The 18622-nt window shown below is 39.1% G+C and overlaps 1 protein-coding gene across 1 annotated transcript; it reads left to right on the plus strand.

The window, feature by feature from the left end:
- Window positions 1-1785: 1785 nt before the first annotated feature.
- Window positions 1786-17158, plus strand: LOC141655345 (uncharacterized). Its single transcript, XM_074462430.1, has 6 exons — window positions 1786-1813; window positions 9967-10164; window positions 10250-10695; window positions 10788-10961; window positions 15328-15395; window positions 17098-17158. The coding sequence occupies exons 1-6, from the start codon at window positions 1786-1788 to the stop codon at window positions 17156-17158; spliced, it is 975 nt and encodes a 324-aa protein (XP_074318531.1).
- Window positions 17159-18622: the final 1464 nt, after the last annotated feature.

An 18622-nucleotide genomic window follows, 5' to 3' on the forward strand; every position in this document is an offset into this window, starting at 1 on the left:
AAAAGAAGAAAGAAAGGGCGTCTGTGAACACTGGCAAAATAAAGACGACTAGCAATATAGGCAGTCGATCGACTGACCATCATGGTCGATCGACCAGTCCCCGACCTTCCAGTGCTACTATACCTGAAGACCTCAGTCGATCGACTGACCAACCTAGTCGATCGACCGAGGAAGCTGCTAAAAGTGCACAGTTCCATCCTCCAATGCCTGATGACTTGAGAGACTATTTGTTTCGGGGTTCGACAACTCCGAAAATATTGAGGCAAGACCCAAATGCTGATGGGTGAGTTCCAGTGCCCAAGTATGACCCTACTACTCTCAATGGTTCGTTCCTGCGACGGACTGAAGAGGGTTCTAGCTACAACAAAGAGAAGATGGTCGATTTTCAGCCCAAGTTTTCAGATGCTGGTATGAGAGATTTAGAGGAGCGTACTAAATTACTTCTCACTGCCCCTTATCCAGAAAGACTGGTGCCGACGAAGGATGAGGTATCTTTCGAGAAATTTAAATCTGTTATTCATGGTTTAAATGTTCAAATACCTTTTCTTGAGTTGGTAAATCAAGTTCCTGCTTATATGACATTTATGAAGCAACTTTTGACTAAAAAGCGGAAACTTGATAGAGTCGAGTCTGTTGCATTAACTGCTGAGTCTAGTTCTTACTTAATTCATACTGCTCCGCAGAAATTAGCTGACCCGGGTATTTTCTCTGTCCCGTGTCAAATAGGCACCTTTAGTCTCGATAAAGCTTTATGTGATTTAGGCGCTAGCGTGAGTGTTATTCCATTAAGTCTAGCTAAACGACTTGGTTTAACTGAGTTTGCTTGCACGAATATGACAGTTTAGATGGCCGTCCGTTCTGCGGTCTAGGCCATAGGAGTGTTAGAGGGTATTCCTGTGCAAATCGAGAAATTCTTCTTTCTTGTAGATTTTGTTGTCCTAGATATACCCGAGGATCGTCACACCCCGATTATTTTAGGTAGACCATTTATGCACACTGATGGTGCAGTTATTGATGTTGGCCTTAGGACATTGACTTTTAAGGTGGGGAAGGAAAGAATTTCATTTGCTCAGTCTCCCATTCGTAGGGATCCTATGATGGTTCAGTGCAATGCTAAGACAGCTAATACTTATGTGATTATTGATGATGTCTCGCCTTTTATTCCTACCCTTATTCCTGCTTTAACACCTCCGCCCCAGATTGGGAGCGAATTGGAGGAAAAATCTTGTGTTTTACTTGTTGCAGGGTCTGGTTTGGGGAAGGAACTACCGCATATTGCTCCAGCTGTGAAGGAACCAATTATTCAGAAAGGTGGACTGGGATGTTTAAGCTATGGATCAGATGAGGAGCCGGAGAAGAGCCTAAGAAAGAAAAAGCCAGCGCGAGTCACGGAGTATGACTTGGAGTTCGATGAGCCAGACGATACTAGAGCATGGGAGGCCAGAGCTGCTGATGATCTAGTGAGTTGCTTAGATGATGGAGATAGGTAGAGTCCAGCTGTCGAGATTAGTATTGCTGAAGGAGTTTCTTATAGCCAGAAGCCGTATTCTGAGTTATATGGCGGCATGGATTGACGGATTTGATAGTTATTGAACTTTTGGACCATTTTATTTATGTTTTAGACTATTTACTGTTTTTGGTTTGCGCGAGACTTCGCATTTTATATTCGTTTGCTTAGGATTTTTATAGACTATAGACTATAATTTTGGGTTTAGCGCAAATTTTGGGCGCGTTATTATGTGCAATTGCAGGTATAAAGACCACGTTAACTCAATTTATTGAGTTATGTCGAAGAACAGCACTGTTACGCCAGGTACTTATGGTAGCACTGTTGGCTACTGAAACCTCTTAGCTCACGCTGGTTTGGGGAGGTTTCCTTTTGCTTCACTTAAAGTCTTGTGAGTTTTCGAGTCCTTTTCATGTCTTATTTATTTAATTTATCGCAAATTCCCATTTCCCTTTTATTTCATTACATGATTTTGCACAATGGGGACATTGTGTGATTTGGTTTGGGGAAGGGTTTTGCATTGCATTCACATGTTTTATTGCATTTTTGTTTCACGTTTATTGCATTTCAGTTTGCATTGTTTATTTTATCTCCTATATATACAAAAATCAAAATTCAAAAAATTGAAAATTTTCAAAAAATTTCAAAAAATTTCACGTTTATTTTAGCATGTAGGTCGAGTCAGAACGGTAGTATTTCAATGATGACATTGCATTTGCATCTGTATATGCCTAAGCCTTGCTAATTGACATGTTATTAGTAGAATCACATATGCATAGTCTACGAGTTTTTCGTTAATTTACTTGCTAGACTTGAGACTTGGCTTACATTTTGGCAAACTATTTATATATTCTGAGGTTTAGAGCTTATAACTGGTGACATTCATGACCAGTTCATTTAGGATTTGTGAGTAGTTACTCCTTATAAGACATGTTACATTAATTTGCATAAATATGAACTTGATCTACTTAATACCCGTATGCACTCGGTTTGTGGTTTGTTGACACATGTGGTAGAGGTTTCCTTTTCTCATTATACCCATAAGCCTCACAGAGCCAGATTGCCTTTTGTCCTATAAGCTACATACCATTATTTAGCCTACCCTATCCGAGCTAGTATTGGTAGTTTTGGGAATGTGTTTATTGCTTTTTGGTTGTATTGCTCTTTATGAGAAGGTTGGTGAAATGTTGGAAAGGAGGAAAGAAAAGAAGAAAGAAAAGAAAAAAAAAATCAAATCGCATAATTCAAAGTCTTTGTTGAAATGGCGATTTTTGCTCCCATGCTTTATTATTATCATATGGGGAGTTGATTATTATTGGAGATTGTGAGATTAGTGCTAATCATTAGCACCGTTTTTTATTGATTAATCTTGAGCAAGAAGTTGGATGTTGTTATAATTTGGTTCCTGTAGTTACTAGCTTGGCTTTAACTCCTCTATTCCAAATTCATTTTAGCCTCTTCTTACCCATTACCTCACATACCCATATTTACCTCTGCATGTGTCATGGTCATTTGTTGGTTGGAATGCATATGTACGGTTGTAGAGATTATTTTCATATTAGATTACAGGCATGTTCTTATATGTCGTAGTTAGGTGAGTGTCACTACAAAATGAATTCTTTCTATCTTTTACATATATTCACCTGTGCTTATGTGTGATATGAGCGACCCGTAAGAGTCCATAATGATAAGTCTCTATAGTTGACGGTTCAGTAGTTTTAACGACTTCATAACTCGTATGCATGATTCACATCGCTAATTGATTGTTGGTTGTTGTATTAAATTGGTTTAGGCTTTATGGTTGTATTTCGCTCTGAGATTGAACTCGTTCCAATAGGTTTTAGGATCGAGTCTAGTTCGTGCTTGGGGACAAGCAAGATTTGGTTTGGAGAGATTTGATGCATGTCTAAAATATGATGTTTCACACTTTATTCTACACGCATTTCAGAGCTCAAATGTGTAATATATGCCATTATTTCCCTATTTCCCTCTACTTTCGTGTTTTTGTGTAATATTGCAGAAATGTGAAGAATTCAGCGGAAAATGAGCTGAATCCGTCCCCGAGTATTTATCATAGGACCTGACATGAAGTAGTGACTTGAGGAACGAGCTTGGTGCGCGTTTCAAGGCCTAAAGATAGTAAAAGCATGGGTGCATACGAGTTTAACAAGCAAAGAAGCACTTCACGATGTTGCAGCCTGCTTCAGATAGTAATATCTCGAGTTCCAGAGCTGATAATCGAGTGATTCCAATTGTAGGTGAAAGCTTATTTGACCAAGTAACGAAGAAATAGCAGCTGTTTTAAGATCGGTGCGCGCTGTAGGAATCGTCAGAATGCATTACTGCACAGCGCTCTTGGTCGATCGACTGGTCCAAGTGGTCGATCGACCACCCCACGAGCTGACGGAAATTAGAAGACGCAAGAAAGCCCAACCCAATTAGGTTTTAGAAAATAAGAAGTTGTGTTATTCCTATATAACTCGACTGCTATCAGTTTAGCAGGGGGAGCTCCGGACAGAGACATTAGTTTAGAATTTAGCATACGGTTTACATTCAATTACTTGAATTTTTACTCTCAATAAAATTCGTTATTTCGCTTTCGGATTCTCTTGTTCCTGCCTTGTTACGGTATTCCTTCTTCATAATTCCAGTTTGTTTTAGTTATTCTTACAGTAGTTAGAATTGTTAGAATAATCCCGAAACCTTTAGTTTATTATTGCTTTTAATCGCTCAATTTCAATTATGCATTCGTCCATCGTATTTATCGAATTAGTTGTTGTTATCTTCATTAATATGTGTAGCTAAACCCTTCGTGCTAAGATGTAGGGGACCTATAGCGTAGATGGCGTAGAATTAGGCGACCTGAATTAGGGCACTGGTCGATCGACTGCCTATTGTGGTCGATCGACTGACGCGTGTATGGTTAGCACCGTTTTTAATTTATTAAGTGCAATCTTTGACAACGAGACCGAGAGGAGACTTGTTAGATGCTTAGTATTGACCAATTCATTAAGATCGAGAAATAGGGGAGGGAAATAATTAATGAATTAGAACGACTAAATTTGCTAAGATCGAAAGATAGGTAATTTAGGCTTTAAGAATCACTTTTCAGGGCGAGAGCTAGTATTAGTGAGACCTAGGGACTAGTAGCATAGGCCGAAAGGAGCTACTGGTTAACTTAAACCGAGAGGACTTGTTATTTACCCATCTACACGACTTTATTCCAGACTCACCCAGGATATGCGCTGTCACAGCTATAGTGAACCGACCATCTTAGCATCCCTTTTAATATTTGATTTTATCCATTGTCTTTTATTGATTATTTATTCGCTTTAATTTAATTATATTGCATATTAGCTTTAGATAAACCCAAAACACCCCCCTTATTTGTTAATTTTAGACTGAAATCTAGAACAACTGAATTTCCCTTCCTCCCTGTGGTTCGACTCGTGCTACCGCTGTCTACAGTAGTAGTTTCGAATTTATAAATTTAAATCTTGATACTTTACGACGGTATCATAATACATTTGTGGTTTGATCTAAGATATAAATTCCATTCATTGAAACTGCTTTGACATAAACCATTTCATTGAAAGAGAAAATACAGCTATTGTTAGGTTCATATACCTATTATTAGACTACTCTAATAGTGAACTAATTAACTTGTTAATTATTTGTTCTTTAGATCTAGTGCATGAATAACAAAATGAAAGATTTATAAGAAAAACAATGTTCCTCACATTGATTGATGGTTCGAAAATATGGGCACAAGTAAGGTCACCTTCCTTCACTTGTTCTTGAGCTAAATATGATGGATGATCCTCCTAAGACTCCAAGTATAGAAGACACTCCAATAAGTTGCACCCAAGATTAATCCCAAAAATTTCTACTAATATTAACTAGATATGTAGTAGAAATGTAACCTTAATAATACTAATATTTCTATTATTACTACTTCTAGTAATAGATTTAAAGTATTAGTATTTGTGAGAGTTTATTGCAATTTGCATGTGAGGGAAAGTAGAGAGAAAAAACAAGCCAACAACAACCACGGAAAATGAGCAACAAATGCTCATCTTATAAGGCCAAAACCGGTGGCCATTCCCCATATAGGGAATCTTGTTTCTTTTGTTTTTACTCTTTGTTTAGTGTAGGTAGAGTATAGGGAGCATGTGTGTAAGATGTAGCATGAAAAGGCTTGTGTGATATGTCACAATCACACAATAACCAACACAAACAAAAGACAAAAGAGCATCTTTTGTTTCCTTTATATGATCGAAATATTGGACCTATTTTGGTCCATTTTTGCCTTTTGTCATTTGTCCCACAAATGCTTATAAGTCATATGTTTAACTATCTTACATAATTAATTATTAATGTAATCATTTAACACTTAAATATTACAATTAATAATATAATATACACACCACTTTTTGAGTAGTATACTACCATTATATCATCATATAATGGGTCCCATAATTACTAGTTAGTTAACATTACAACTTCTTGTAACTTTAAATAACTAATTACCTCTACCTCAAAACTTATATAATACCTCAACTAATTTAGTAATTTAACACTTAATTACTAAATTAAATCTTATTTAATCACATTACAATAAAACGTAAAATTGCACTCTCATAATTAAGGAATTAATTAATTCGTATCGCATACAATTAATTAAATATCTATTTGAGCCTCATCCTATAGATGTGACCTAAAGGTATCAACTGACCACCACCGTCACACGAGAGTAATGTCAAACTCTAGTTAGCTAATCATTACCGATTAATGACGGTCAGTCGACTATATAAAGAATCATCCCTCACGTATTCTTAGTATGAGATTTAATTATGATATTTAAATCATGTGATCGCACTATTGTTGATGACACATTTCCCAACAATCTCCCACTTGTCCTCGACAAGTGTGCGTCACCAATTCTCTTGTCCTATTTCAATCTCCCACTCAATGCAAGGTGTCTTGCAGGTCGTACTTACATTTGATCATATCTTGAGTGGTTTTCTCGATCCGAGATTAAGCGTCGACCGGAATTATCTATCATAGATGCCTTCCGAGCGTGGCCACGCATTTCCAGTTAAATACTCCTCGAGTGGCCTTAAGATTTCAAACAACCCTGACAAGGGGTGGACAATTCCTATCGCCCTATTCCTTTCGTTCAGCCACAGTCCATCATAACCCAAAATATACCCAGTTTGACCTCATTTACGAAATCGTAGAGTATAAATCAAAGCTAATCAGAAGTTGTGCCAACTTGGGTGAATAGTCTCTAGTCAAAATAATTGACTCATAAGAATACTATAGTAGCTCTTGCCACGACCAGGCTTTATGAATTACCAGAACTTTATAAGCGGTCACTGCCCGACAGAATGTCCCATACAGTCTGCCTATGTGATCGACTAGTCATCCCATATGACTCTATGGCACTTGAACTTGCCATCAATCGCATCACACTCTAGTCACTTGAAGACGTCACCTCATATAAGTAACTAGGGGCGAATACCATGTCAATCCAGTTCACTTTAATGGGGTTCCATTTGTCTCTGCAACCCATTCGGATGCGACAAGGTAGCGGGTGAGTTTAATAAAACTCAAACGATAAATGTGATTATCACATATGAGTAGTCAATACACTATTACTACTTCATATTCTATAATCTTTAGTGTATTATTAACACTAGTTAAAATGCAATATAAGCTTGGCAAGTAGATATACCTGATATCCATATATTCCAACTTTATCAATTGATATTTCCTTCAATTCGATGTCATTTCTAATGACATGAATTTTTCAAAGTATGTGTCTAGACTTCTTACTAGACCTGAGCTCTTTAACTTGAAAGAAGCTCCCACTGTTATCACATAACTTGTGACAAAATCATTTGTTGAGGGATTCACCCTTAATCCCTTCGTTGACCATTTTATCACAATTTACTTAGAATCCTTTTGTGGAATTTGCAATGCGCGAAACTAAAACACATTTCTTAGTCTCTTACTCCTTTGTCAATAAGACATCCTAGGATTTCAACAAAACCCTTTATGTTTGGAGACTAAAGTTTGTGCAACCCTTCAACACCTAACTTAGTTTGTCACCCAAACATGTGAACGAATCCTTAATTCTTCTCAAGAATCTCAAGGATGTTCTTTAAGGCTTTCACAAGCCATAATGTGGGAATTATCCCTTTAATTGACTTACTATGCTCTCAGCATATATCACATCATGGCACGTGCGTCTGTTGGCATACATGATCATTCTAATGGCGGAAACATTAGAATTTGATTTCATGTGATCAACAACTTAATAGGTTCATTGAATGATTATGACTTCATCATAGTAATTCTACTTCCATCAACATGAATAGCCTATTTGTCTTTGTTGTTGTACAACAGATGTAAAATATCTTATCCTCATAAGACTCTCAACTCTATGCCAATATTCTCTCACATAGATTCAAAATCTAGAATATATTGCACCTTTTCCTAGTCTCCCAATCACTCTTGCCAGAAGAGAAAATTGGTACATTATTCTCAATAAGTAATATGTTACCAACATATAAGACATGCAGGAAAAATGATTCAGGCTCCCACTTAACTTCATGTATAATCATGATTCTTCAATCATGTGTGTTTTAGCAGGATTTTCCCTGAAAGGATCCAGCTTGATTATTGAGTAATTAGGGTATCTAGTTCAGTAAGTTTAGAATAATAATATAAGTGAATAACAAGAAAGAATTAAGTATAAGAATATTGCTCGTGTTACTTTGATAAGCTGAGTATAAATTCGTGTATATAGCTGAATATTCAGGAAAGAATGAGAGATAAAATGTGAATAACTAATGAATAATGCATGTCTTTACAAATGCTAGATTATGCTATTTATAGTTCTACAAATATTAACGTTGTATTCAATCTCAACGTTCCCCTCAATTGTTGGAGCAGTTACCTGATTAATAGGGCACACTCTCTATTAATCCGGTTGACTCGTTCTTCTCTAACCAATTTTTAGCTTTTCTCCTTTTACACGTCTTGATTCATGGGAATGATGTAGTTTTATAGTTAGACTTGGTCTTCCTTGAGAATAGGATGTGAGCATTTATCTTTATATAACCGTCTTGTTGCTCTTCAACTTGATCCAGCCTGCTTAAGTATCCTGCCAGGCTATTTTGCACTTACCATCAGGCTTTTCTTCTTTGATTCAGTAGCTTGCTTGTCTTATGGTTCCCTTCGTCTGCCAAATAGTAGTTAGATTTGTCCGGTCTTCGGTTGCCTCATTCAGCCTAACAGGTTCAGGCTAAATTACAGTCAGACCAGGCTAATTTGGCCCTAACAAATGCCCCTTGACATTTTACCCGTGCTGGATCAGGCCACGGGTGAGATGTCAATTTTACCGGGTTAAAAATAAAAAAAATTATATTTGCTCAATGACTCTTAGACTCTTAGTTACCGTTAAACACTGCAACGGCTAACTGTATGATGTCATGCTGACAGTTTTGCGTTTTCTAGGGTTTTTGCACCGTTACTCCCCTTCTATAAATACGGTATTTGTGATGAGTTTATTTTTCACCAAATTTCTTCCAATTTCCTTGCTAAATTTTCTCTAAAATTCTCCCCTATTTCCCAGGAACTCCAGTTTGCTAACTTATAAATTCTCATTAAGTAAAATTCATCACGATAAACAAAATAATAAAGGATATGGGAGCCAAAAAGCGTCCTGCTTCCCAGAAAGCTGCTGCTGAGCCTGAACTCAAAGACGTCCAGGAGGAGGTGGTTGAAATTGATCCTCGTGCTCGTGCTATAGCTTTTAAGTATCAAGATTCCATTTTTTCTGCTCTTCAATCTCTGGATGCTTATTTCCCTGAAGAAAACTTATTGAAAACGAACTATGATAGGGTTTTAAGGGAGAAAAAATTAATTCCTGATTCGACTGAGGTTTAGATTCCTGAGTCTTGTCCAGTCAGAGCTAATTGGGTGTCACCTGGTTGGTTCTGTATTTATGAATGGGCGTTCAAAGCAGGTTGTATGTTACCTTTTACTCCTTTGATGATTGATACTATTCGTGCTATGGAAGTATCACCTTTCCAAATCATGCCAATGGTTTGGAAACTTGTCCATTCTATTGAAAATTTATGTGCTAAGCATAATCTTGTAATTACTATTAATGATATCAAGGCAGTATATCATATGAAAAATCCTTTTACTGGTCGTTTCAATTTGAGAATTAATTCGAAAATGTCTCCATTAATTACTAACCTGGACTCTGGAGATGATAAAAGCTGGGCAAAGACTTTCCTGTTTATCCGGACTGAAAGTCTGGGGTCAGGCTTTGATTATTTGAGATATCCTCCTTTGGAGAGTGGTAGGTTTCCTATACTCCTAATTTGCAATTTATTTTAAACGAAATTAGGATATTTAAGTTTTACCTGTGCATTTTTTGGTAGTATTTGTAGCTCCTGATTGGAACTTCGACCCTCTTGACGAGGAGGTTATTTCAAGGATAGAGGCTTTTCTTTCTATTCCTGAGGAAGAGAGGGCTTGGCCTGCTAGTCTGGGCAGGGATTTATTGCCCCGGTATATGAAGACCAAGCTGAGTGTGGTCAAAGTACCCAAAGGCAAGCCTAGCTCCACTGCTCTTTCCTGTATGTCTTCTATATGTCTCTATGTCGATTGTTGTCTTCTTATCGCTTCTCTTATGATATTTATGTATATTCTTTATATATTAAGTATTCAGGTCTTCTGCTAGGTTGGCCAGCTTTACTGCAAAAGATTTAAAGGCTGGGGTTGCTAGAATTGCTGAACAGTCCAAGAGCCAGGAGGCCAGTGGGAGCGACAAGACGCTTGACGTTTTGGTTTCTAATGTCCAGTCTCCCCAGGAACCGCCCAGGCTAGTATCGCCAGAGGTCGTTCAGGCTTCCAAGAGGAGGAGGGAAACTGTTGTTCCTGAAGAAGAAGGGAGAGAGAAAGAGCCTATTCAGGCTCAGCCAATCAGGAGTGTGTCTGCTCGGATGGACGATATGGATGCTGCCCGGGCGCAGATAGATGGTTTCTCTGCTAGTATGAGCAGCAGCCAGCTTTTATCTGACAATAACTTTGATTCTTCTACTAAAGTGGTTTATATCTTGTCTTCTCTTGTGACAAGGGCTGCTGCCCTTGCTTCTCAGGCTAAGGAGGTTAGTTGCAAAGGGACTTTTCAATTATTATGTGTTTTTTATGTTGTTTTTTGTTTGGCTGATTAGATTGACTTTCTTTTGTTTTTCCGTAGGGATTGGAGGCTGGGTTAGTTACTGCTTGTCAGCTCAGGGATGCCCAGGCTAGGATTTCTAGCTTGGAAGAGAAATTAGATAAAGTTAATCGTGAGCTGCACATATCCAGGGGTAATGAGGTAGTACTTCAATCTCAGCTGGGGTCAGCTACAGAGGCATCCAGGGCTGCTTTGGTTTGTGAGGTGGCTGCAAAAAACGCTGAGAAGGTTGTCAGGCAAGAGTTGGAGGTTGTAAGGGAAGAGCTGAAGACTGTCAAGGAAGAGCTGGCTGCCGAGAAGCGGGCAATGCAGGATCAGCTGAGAAAAAATGAAGAGCTTGGTGCTAAAAAGGAGCTAGTGGAGGCGCGGCTTGCTGATGCTGCTCAGTACTTCTTTGGGAAAGGCCGGGTTGATGCTATGAGGGATCCGGAATCTGACCGGGCTAATTGGGATCCGGATCGGGATGAGACGACTCGGACACTCGGTATCCGATTTGGCCAATATGGGTCAAGAAGAAGAAGTGGATTCTCCTCCTTACAAGGAGAAATTTGGTGATCAGGAAATGGTGGATGGTTGTGAGTCGGTTACTGGCTCGAAACCTGCTTAGATTTATGTTTTTCCTTTTCGTTTTGGCCCATCCATCCAGGGGGGATATTCCTGGAATGAATATTTATTAGGTATATTTTGGCCCATCCAGGGGGGGGGGGGGGTGTTCCTGGAATGAATATTTATTAGGTATATTTTGGCCCATCCAGGGGGGATGTTCCTGGAATGGATAATTATTAGGTATGTGGTAAGGCCGGCTATTTTGGATGAATAAATATTTGGTCTTTGTTGGTTTCTTTTTGTGTTTTGATAAGGTACATTTGTAGTGTTGGATGTGTACTGGATCCGCCGTTATTATTTGGATCGGGCAAGTTTTTGTCTTTGGATCGCCGTTCTTTGTGTTATGGGTGGCGTTATTGCACGTCTGCGGAGGGCTTATGTCCCCGCCTGTCTGGAGGGCTTATGACCCATCTATGTTATACAAGCCAGGAAAAGGTTTTCCAGATTTGTATATTAAATTGAGCTCAATATTTTAAGGCCTGTTTTTGCAACTGAAAGTTGGGTATCAGTTGGATATCAGTGGGGTGGCCCCCAATATTTAAGATTTGTTTTAAGTAAAGTGTAGTATGTAAAACAAATGTTGAAGATTCTACTCGGTAAAAGGAAATATGAGAATATTGACAAGTATTTGGGCACATAATGGAAGAAATTATATAAGGCATTTATTCATATAATGGCAAGTACCATACATTTAGTTTCATATCAGGTCAGGCAAGAAATGTTAAGATGAAAATTATACCTGGACTGGGAGATATATTTTATATGTGAAATAGTTTTAAGTGTGTAATATTCCAAGCTCTTGGGATCATTTCGTCGTCCAGGGTTTGTAATCTATAAGCTCTCTGGCCGACTATTGAGTCAATCAGGTAGGGACCTTCCCAGGTTGGGGCCAATTTGCCAGCATTCTTCTCTTTTGTGTTTTGAAAGACTTTTCTGAGAACAAGGTCTCCTACCCTGAATACTCTAGCTTTGACAGTCTTGTTGTAGCTTTTTGCAACTCTTTCTTTGATATATTTGCCAATCTAATCTTTGTTGCATCTCTTAGCTCTTCCGTTAAGTCCAGGTTGTCCTCCATTAGAGGTATATTGCTCGTTATTGTGTTCAGGCTACATCTGGCTGATGGAATGTCGACCTCAGCTGGGATTACTGCTTCACATCCATAGACCAAGGAGTATGGGGTTTGGCCTGTGGATGTTTTAGGCGTGGTTCTGTCATCCCAGAGGACCAAGGGGAGCTCTTCAGCCCATCTGCCTTTCCTTCTTTCTCGCTTCTTCTTTATGCAGCTGATTATTACTTTGTTACTGGATTCTGCCTGGCCGTTAGCTTTTGGATATCCTGGCGTGGAGGTTACCAGGTTGATGTTCCATTGAGCACAGAAGGCTGCTGTTCTTTTTCCCACGAATTGCGTGCCATTGTCGCATACTATTTTAGAGGGGATGCCATATCTACATATGATGTTGTGTTTGATGAATGCTATGACATCCTTTTCTTTGACTTGCCTGTATGAATCATCTTCTATCCACTTGGTGAAATAGTCAGTCGTTGCTAGCATGAAAAATTTTTGTCCGGGTGCTTGAGGTAGTTTCCCTACTATATCCATGCCCCACTTCATAAATGGCCAGGGTGCGGATATGGAATGTAGTTCCTCAGATGGCTGATGGATATATGGTCCATGAATCTGGCAAGCTTCGCATTTAGAGCTGAATTCCAGGCAATCGGCTCTCAAAGTGGGCCAATAATAACCTGTTCTGAGTACCTTGCTTGCCAGGCTCCTTCGGCCTTTATGATTTCCACAGTATCCTCCATGGATTTCTGATAATATCTGTTTAGCTTCTTGTGGTTCCAGGCATCTGAGGTATGGCCCTGCCTGCGATTTCTTAAAAAGCACGTTGTTAATAATAGTATATGAAGTAGCTTTTATTTTTAGTGCCCTGGCATCTTGTTTATTCAGGGGAAGGATTCCTTGTTGTAGCCAATCGTAGTAAGGTTTTGTCCAAGAATTGGCAACATATATTGGGAAACTTTCATCTTGCTTATTTATTGCAGGTTCTAATAAATGTACGATGGGTATTTTGTCAAAGTCAAGGGGACTGAAGTTGGATCCTAGGTCGGCTAAGGCATCGGCCTGGGTATTCAAGTCCCTAGGAATTTGGTCAATATTAAAATTGTGGAATTTTGATTTTAAATTTTGGACAACTTCCAAATAAAGCATCATTTTTGAGTCTTTTGCAGTATATATTCCATTTACTTGGTTTGAAATAAGAAGGGAATTAGTACGTACCTTTAGGTTTTGTACACCAAGGTCAATACATACCTTTAATCCAGCTATTAGGGCTTCATATTCTGCCTCATTGTTGGTAGCTTCAAATGCACAACTTATAGCTTGTACTATCTTATCCCCCTGTGGCAATTTTAGTACTACCCCCAGGCCTGTGCCCCTCATGTTGGCTGCACCATCGACAAATAGGGTCCATTCTAGGTCTGTTTGGTCGTTGGTCAGTCTATTTACTTCTTTTATTAGGTCGGGTTCTAGGGCTGGACTAAAATCAGCCACAAAGTCTGCTAGTGCTTGTGACTTAATTGCTGTCCTTGGTTCAAATGTTATGTTGTATGTGCTTAGCTGGACTGACCATTTGCACATTCGTCTGGACAATTCTGGTTTCCTAAGTACAGACTTGATAGGAAGATTGGTTCTGACTATTATAGGGTGGCTTTCAAAGTATGGTCTTAATTTTGTGCAACTCATAATTAAAGCTAAAATATATTTTTCAAGCAGGCCATACCTGATTTCTGCATCCAGTAGACTTTTACTTATGTAATAGACAGGGTGTTGTTGTCCGTCTGCTTCTTTGACGGGATCTTGACCGATGATTTGTGGATAGACAGGTATACTGTCAGGGGTTCATCTTTGACTGGTTTTGCCAGCAAGGGAAGAGAGGATATATATGTTTTCAAGTCTTCAAAGGCAGCCTGATGATCAGGGGTCCATTGAAAGTCTTTGTTTTTCCTTAGCAGATTGTAGAATGATTTGCACCTCTCTGACGATCTTGAAATGAACCTGTTCAGGGCTGCTATTCTTCCGGTCAGCTTTTGTACGTCTTTGACTGTCTTTGGTGGTTCTAGCTCCAGGATGGCTTTGATCTGTTCAGGGCTGGCTTCTATTCCTCTTTTTGTCACCATATAGCCCATGAATTTGCCTGCTGAGACTCCAAAATGGCATTTCTGTGGATTGGGTTTCATATTGAATTTCTCCAGTATTTGGAAGGCTACTTCCAGGTCTTTGACGTGGTCTTCTGCCTTTTTTGACTTGACTACAATGTCGTCTATGTAGACTTCCATGGTATCTCCTATTTGATCTTTGAACATCATGTTGACTAACCTTTGATAGGTTGCACCTGCATTTTTTAATCCAAAGGGCATATCAGTATAACAGTATATTCCTCTTTCAGTGATGAAGGCTGTACTTTCCTGATCTGCAAGGTGCATCTTTATTTGGTTGAATCCACTGGAGGCATCCATGAATGTTAGCATCTCGTGGCCTACAGTGGCATCCACCATTGCATCAATATGTGGCAGGGGAAATGGATCTTTAGGGCAGGCCTTGTTTAGGTCGGTGTAGTCTACACAGACTCTCCATTTGCCGTTTTTCTTTTGGACGACTACTACATTTGCAAGCCAGTCGGGGTACATTGCTTCCCTGATCATTCCCATGTCCAATAGCTTGTCAACTTCTTGGTTGATGATTTCATGCCTCTCTGCAGCGAATTTTCTCCTTTTCTGCTGTATAGGCTTAAAGGATTTTTCATATTCAACTTATGGGTTATAATATCAGCATCTATACCAGTCATATCAAAATGTGACCAAGCAAAACAAGACATTTTAGTTTTGAGAAAGCTGACCAGATTGGGTCTGACTGAGTCAGGTGCATCTGACCCTACAAGTACCTTCCTGTCAGGGAAATTCTGGATCCAGAATGACCTCTCCTGTTTCCATCTGTGACTGTGCAATATTCTTTCCTGACAGGTGACTTTAATTGCTATGCGAGGGACTTACCTGACTTTGATGGTTTCAAAGCCTGGGTGTAACATTCCTGAGCTGTCCTTTGTTCTCCGCTGAATCCAACCACGACACTGGACTTTTTGATGATTTTCGCTTCATCTATCCTCATAGCTTTGAGGACGTCAAGCATCACTAAGTTGATTGAACTGCCCCCGTCTATCAGGATTCTTGATACCTTAGCTGTGCTAATTTGCATGGTAATTACCAAGCTGTCATGGTGTAGATCTGATACTCCCTGTAAGTCCGAGTCATCAAAAGTAATAGCAGGCAATGACTTAGATCTAAGAGGGGGTTGAAGTTTAGACTCCCTGGATATTCTTTTGGCGGCCGAGCTGGTTAAGCCACAAATTTCTGATCCTCCATTTATGAACTTGACTTCATAGATGGGGGGAGTAGGAGGAGGATCTCTCTTGTTTTTTCCTTCATCTTTGTTCTTTGGCTGCTGGATTAAGTCTTTCAGATAGCCTTTCTTTAGGAGGTATGCCACTTGTTTCCTAAGTTGGATGCATTCTTCTGTGGTGTGCCCGATGTTTTGGTGGAAGTCACACCATCTCGTTGGATCTTTCCTAGGGTTGTCCGATTTTTTGGGCCATCTGACCGTGTCTCCCAAGCTTTCCAGGCGTTTGATTAACCCTGCAGTATTTATAGAGAAGTTATATTCAGGAATAGTTGGTAGGCTAAAAAGGTTACCTTTGTGTTCTTGTGCCATATTGACTTCAGATCGTTCAGGCCTGGAATAGGGTGCTGATCTGGGGTTGCCTCCTTTCTGGTAGGAGCTCTTCCTGTTAGTGTGTCCATAGCCTTGCTTTCCTCCGGACGAGTTTGTTCTGAAGTTGAGATCTTCCTCCAATCTGACATGTTCTAGGGCGACGGATTAAACAGTGGCAAAGGTTGGGCAGGCTTTTTTGGTTAAGTCTGCATAGATGTCACTGTGAAGCAGGACTCCTTGCTTGAAGGCTTCTACCACTGTCTCTTAGTCACACCTGGGAATGGCTACCTTCTCCTTGACAAATCTTGCCAGGAATTCTTTAAGAGATTCTTCAGGAAGTTGCTTTACCCTGAACAGGTTACTGGGTCTCTTTGCCATGTCCCTGCTGCTTGCGAATTGTTGATTGAAGGCATTGACTAGTTCTGCAAAATTCTTGATACTTCTATTTGGGAGATTGATGAACCATTGTAATGCTGCTCCGGTCAGGGTTGTACCAAAGCCTTCACACATGCAGACCTGCCTAAGTTCACTGGGTATTGAGGCGGCTAACATCTTCTGTTTGAATATGGCAACGTGATTTTGTGAATCAGAGGTCCCATCATAAGTTCTCATGGATGGGATGGTAAATTTCTTGGGGAGATCAATTTTTGCAATTTCATCTGCAAAGGGTGAATCAGCGAAGTTGTCAACTTCTACTTCAGCCACAGGGTCTGGCACTCCAGGTATATTTTCTATTTTGTTATGGAGTTTTTGAATTTCCTGAAGCATGGCCATCATTATTGTTGCTTCAGTTTTGTTTGTTTCATCATTGGGAATGATTTGGGTGCCGGATAAGGTATCCTTCTCCGGAGTTCCAAAATTGGAAAAGTCAATATTTTTTATAATGGATGAGAATGGGGTTCCTGGTTTGAATCTGTTCTTGGAGCCTGAAGCCTGATTTTCCAATTTCTTTTTCAGGTTAGACTCAAATTCCTTCAGTCTACTGATTTCAGCTTCTGCTTGGGCTGCCTTTTCTTGAATTGTCTCCAACTCTTTGGTCTTAGCCAAGGCAGCTGCCAATTGTTGTTCTGGGGTGAGTTCTACCATTTTTGTATGTGAATATTAAATGAAGAATGGCAAAAGGAATTTTTTTATTAATGAACTATATGCCCCACTGTGGGCGCCAATTGTTTTAACAGGATTTTCCCTGAAAGGATCCGGCTTGATTATTGAGTAATTAGGGTATCTAGTTCAGTAAGTTTAGAATAATAATATAAGTGAATAACAAGAAAGAATTAAGTATAAGAATATTGCTCGTGTTACTTTGATAAGCTGAGTACAAATTCGTGTATATAGCTGAATATTCAGGAAAGAATGAGAGATAAAATGTGAATAACTAATGAATAATGCATGTCTTTACAAATGCTAGATTATGCTATTTATAGTTCTACAAATATTAACGTTGTATTCAATCTCAACGTTCCCCTCAATTGATGGAGCTGTTACCTGATTAATAGGGCACACTCTCTATTAATCCGGTTGCCTCGTTCTTCTCTAACCAATTTTTAGCTTTTCTCCTTTTACACGTCTTGATTCATGGGAATGATGTAGTCTTATAGTTAGACTTGGTCTTCCTTGAGAATAGGATGTGAGCATTTATCTTTATATAACCGTCTTGTTGCTCTTCAACTTGATCCAGCCTGCTTAAGTATCCTGCCAGGCTATTTTGCACTTACCATCAGGCTTTTCTTCTTTGATTCAGTAGCTTGCTTGTCTTGTGGTTCCCTTCGTCTGCCAAATAGTAGTTAGATTTGTCCGGTCCTCGGTTACCTCATTCAGCCTAACAGGTTCAGGCTAAATTACAGTCAGACCAGGCTAATTTGGCCCTAACAATGTGAATGAAACAATTCACTATTATCACATGAACGAAAAGTATAATCCTTTAATACTTGCTTAAGACCATTCTAGGATCACTTAAGAAAGCTACGCATAAGATTTTAGGACACTTAAATCTTTATCTAAGGATTTGTGTTTAAAACACTTCCTTTTCCAAATTCCCATTTTATAAAAGCGAATTCAATTTGCCATTCTTCATTAAAATGAAATGCGGCAATTCCTAACATAATTTATCTTGATCAACATCTTCATGTAAATCTTATGCATTTATGTACTCTGAAGCTCTATTTACTATTGAGAAGACCCTCACCTTAAAGTAAATCTACTCTTGAGTAATAATTTTCGGATTGAAATGCAATGGCTCGTATGTAACAAGGTCATGATACTATTACTTTCACAAAGTAATATTTTAACAATATGACATGTGCGATAAACTCCCACTGAACTATGCTCTCATTCTATCTTCATAGACTAAAGTTCAATACCAACTCCCACTCTATAATTCTATTACTTTCACAAAGTAACATTTCAACTATAAGAGATGTTTGTGACGATTCAATCTACTTCCACTCTATCTCTCAGAAATACATCTATCTTCTTGAGAGAT

This window comes from Silene latifolia, chromosome 5 (genome assembly GCF_048544455.1).
Source record: "Silene latifolia isolate original U9 population chromosome 5, ASM4854445v1, whole genome shotgun sequence".
Lineage (NCBI taxonomy): Eukaryota > Viridiplantae > Streptophyta > Magnoliopsida > Caryophyllales > Caryophyllaceae > Silene > Silene latifolia.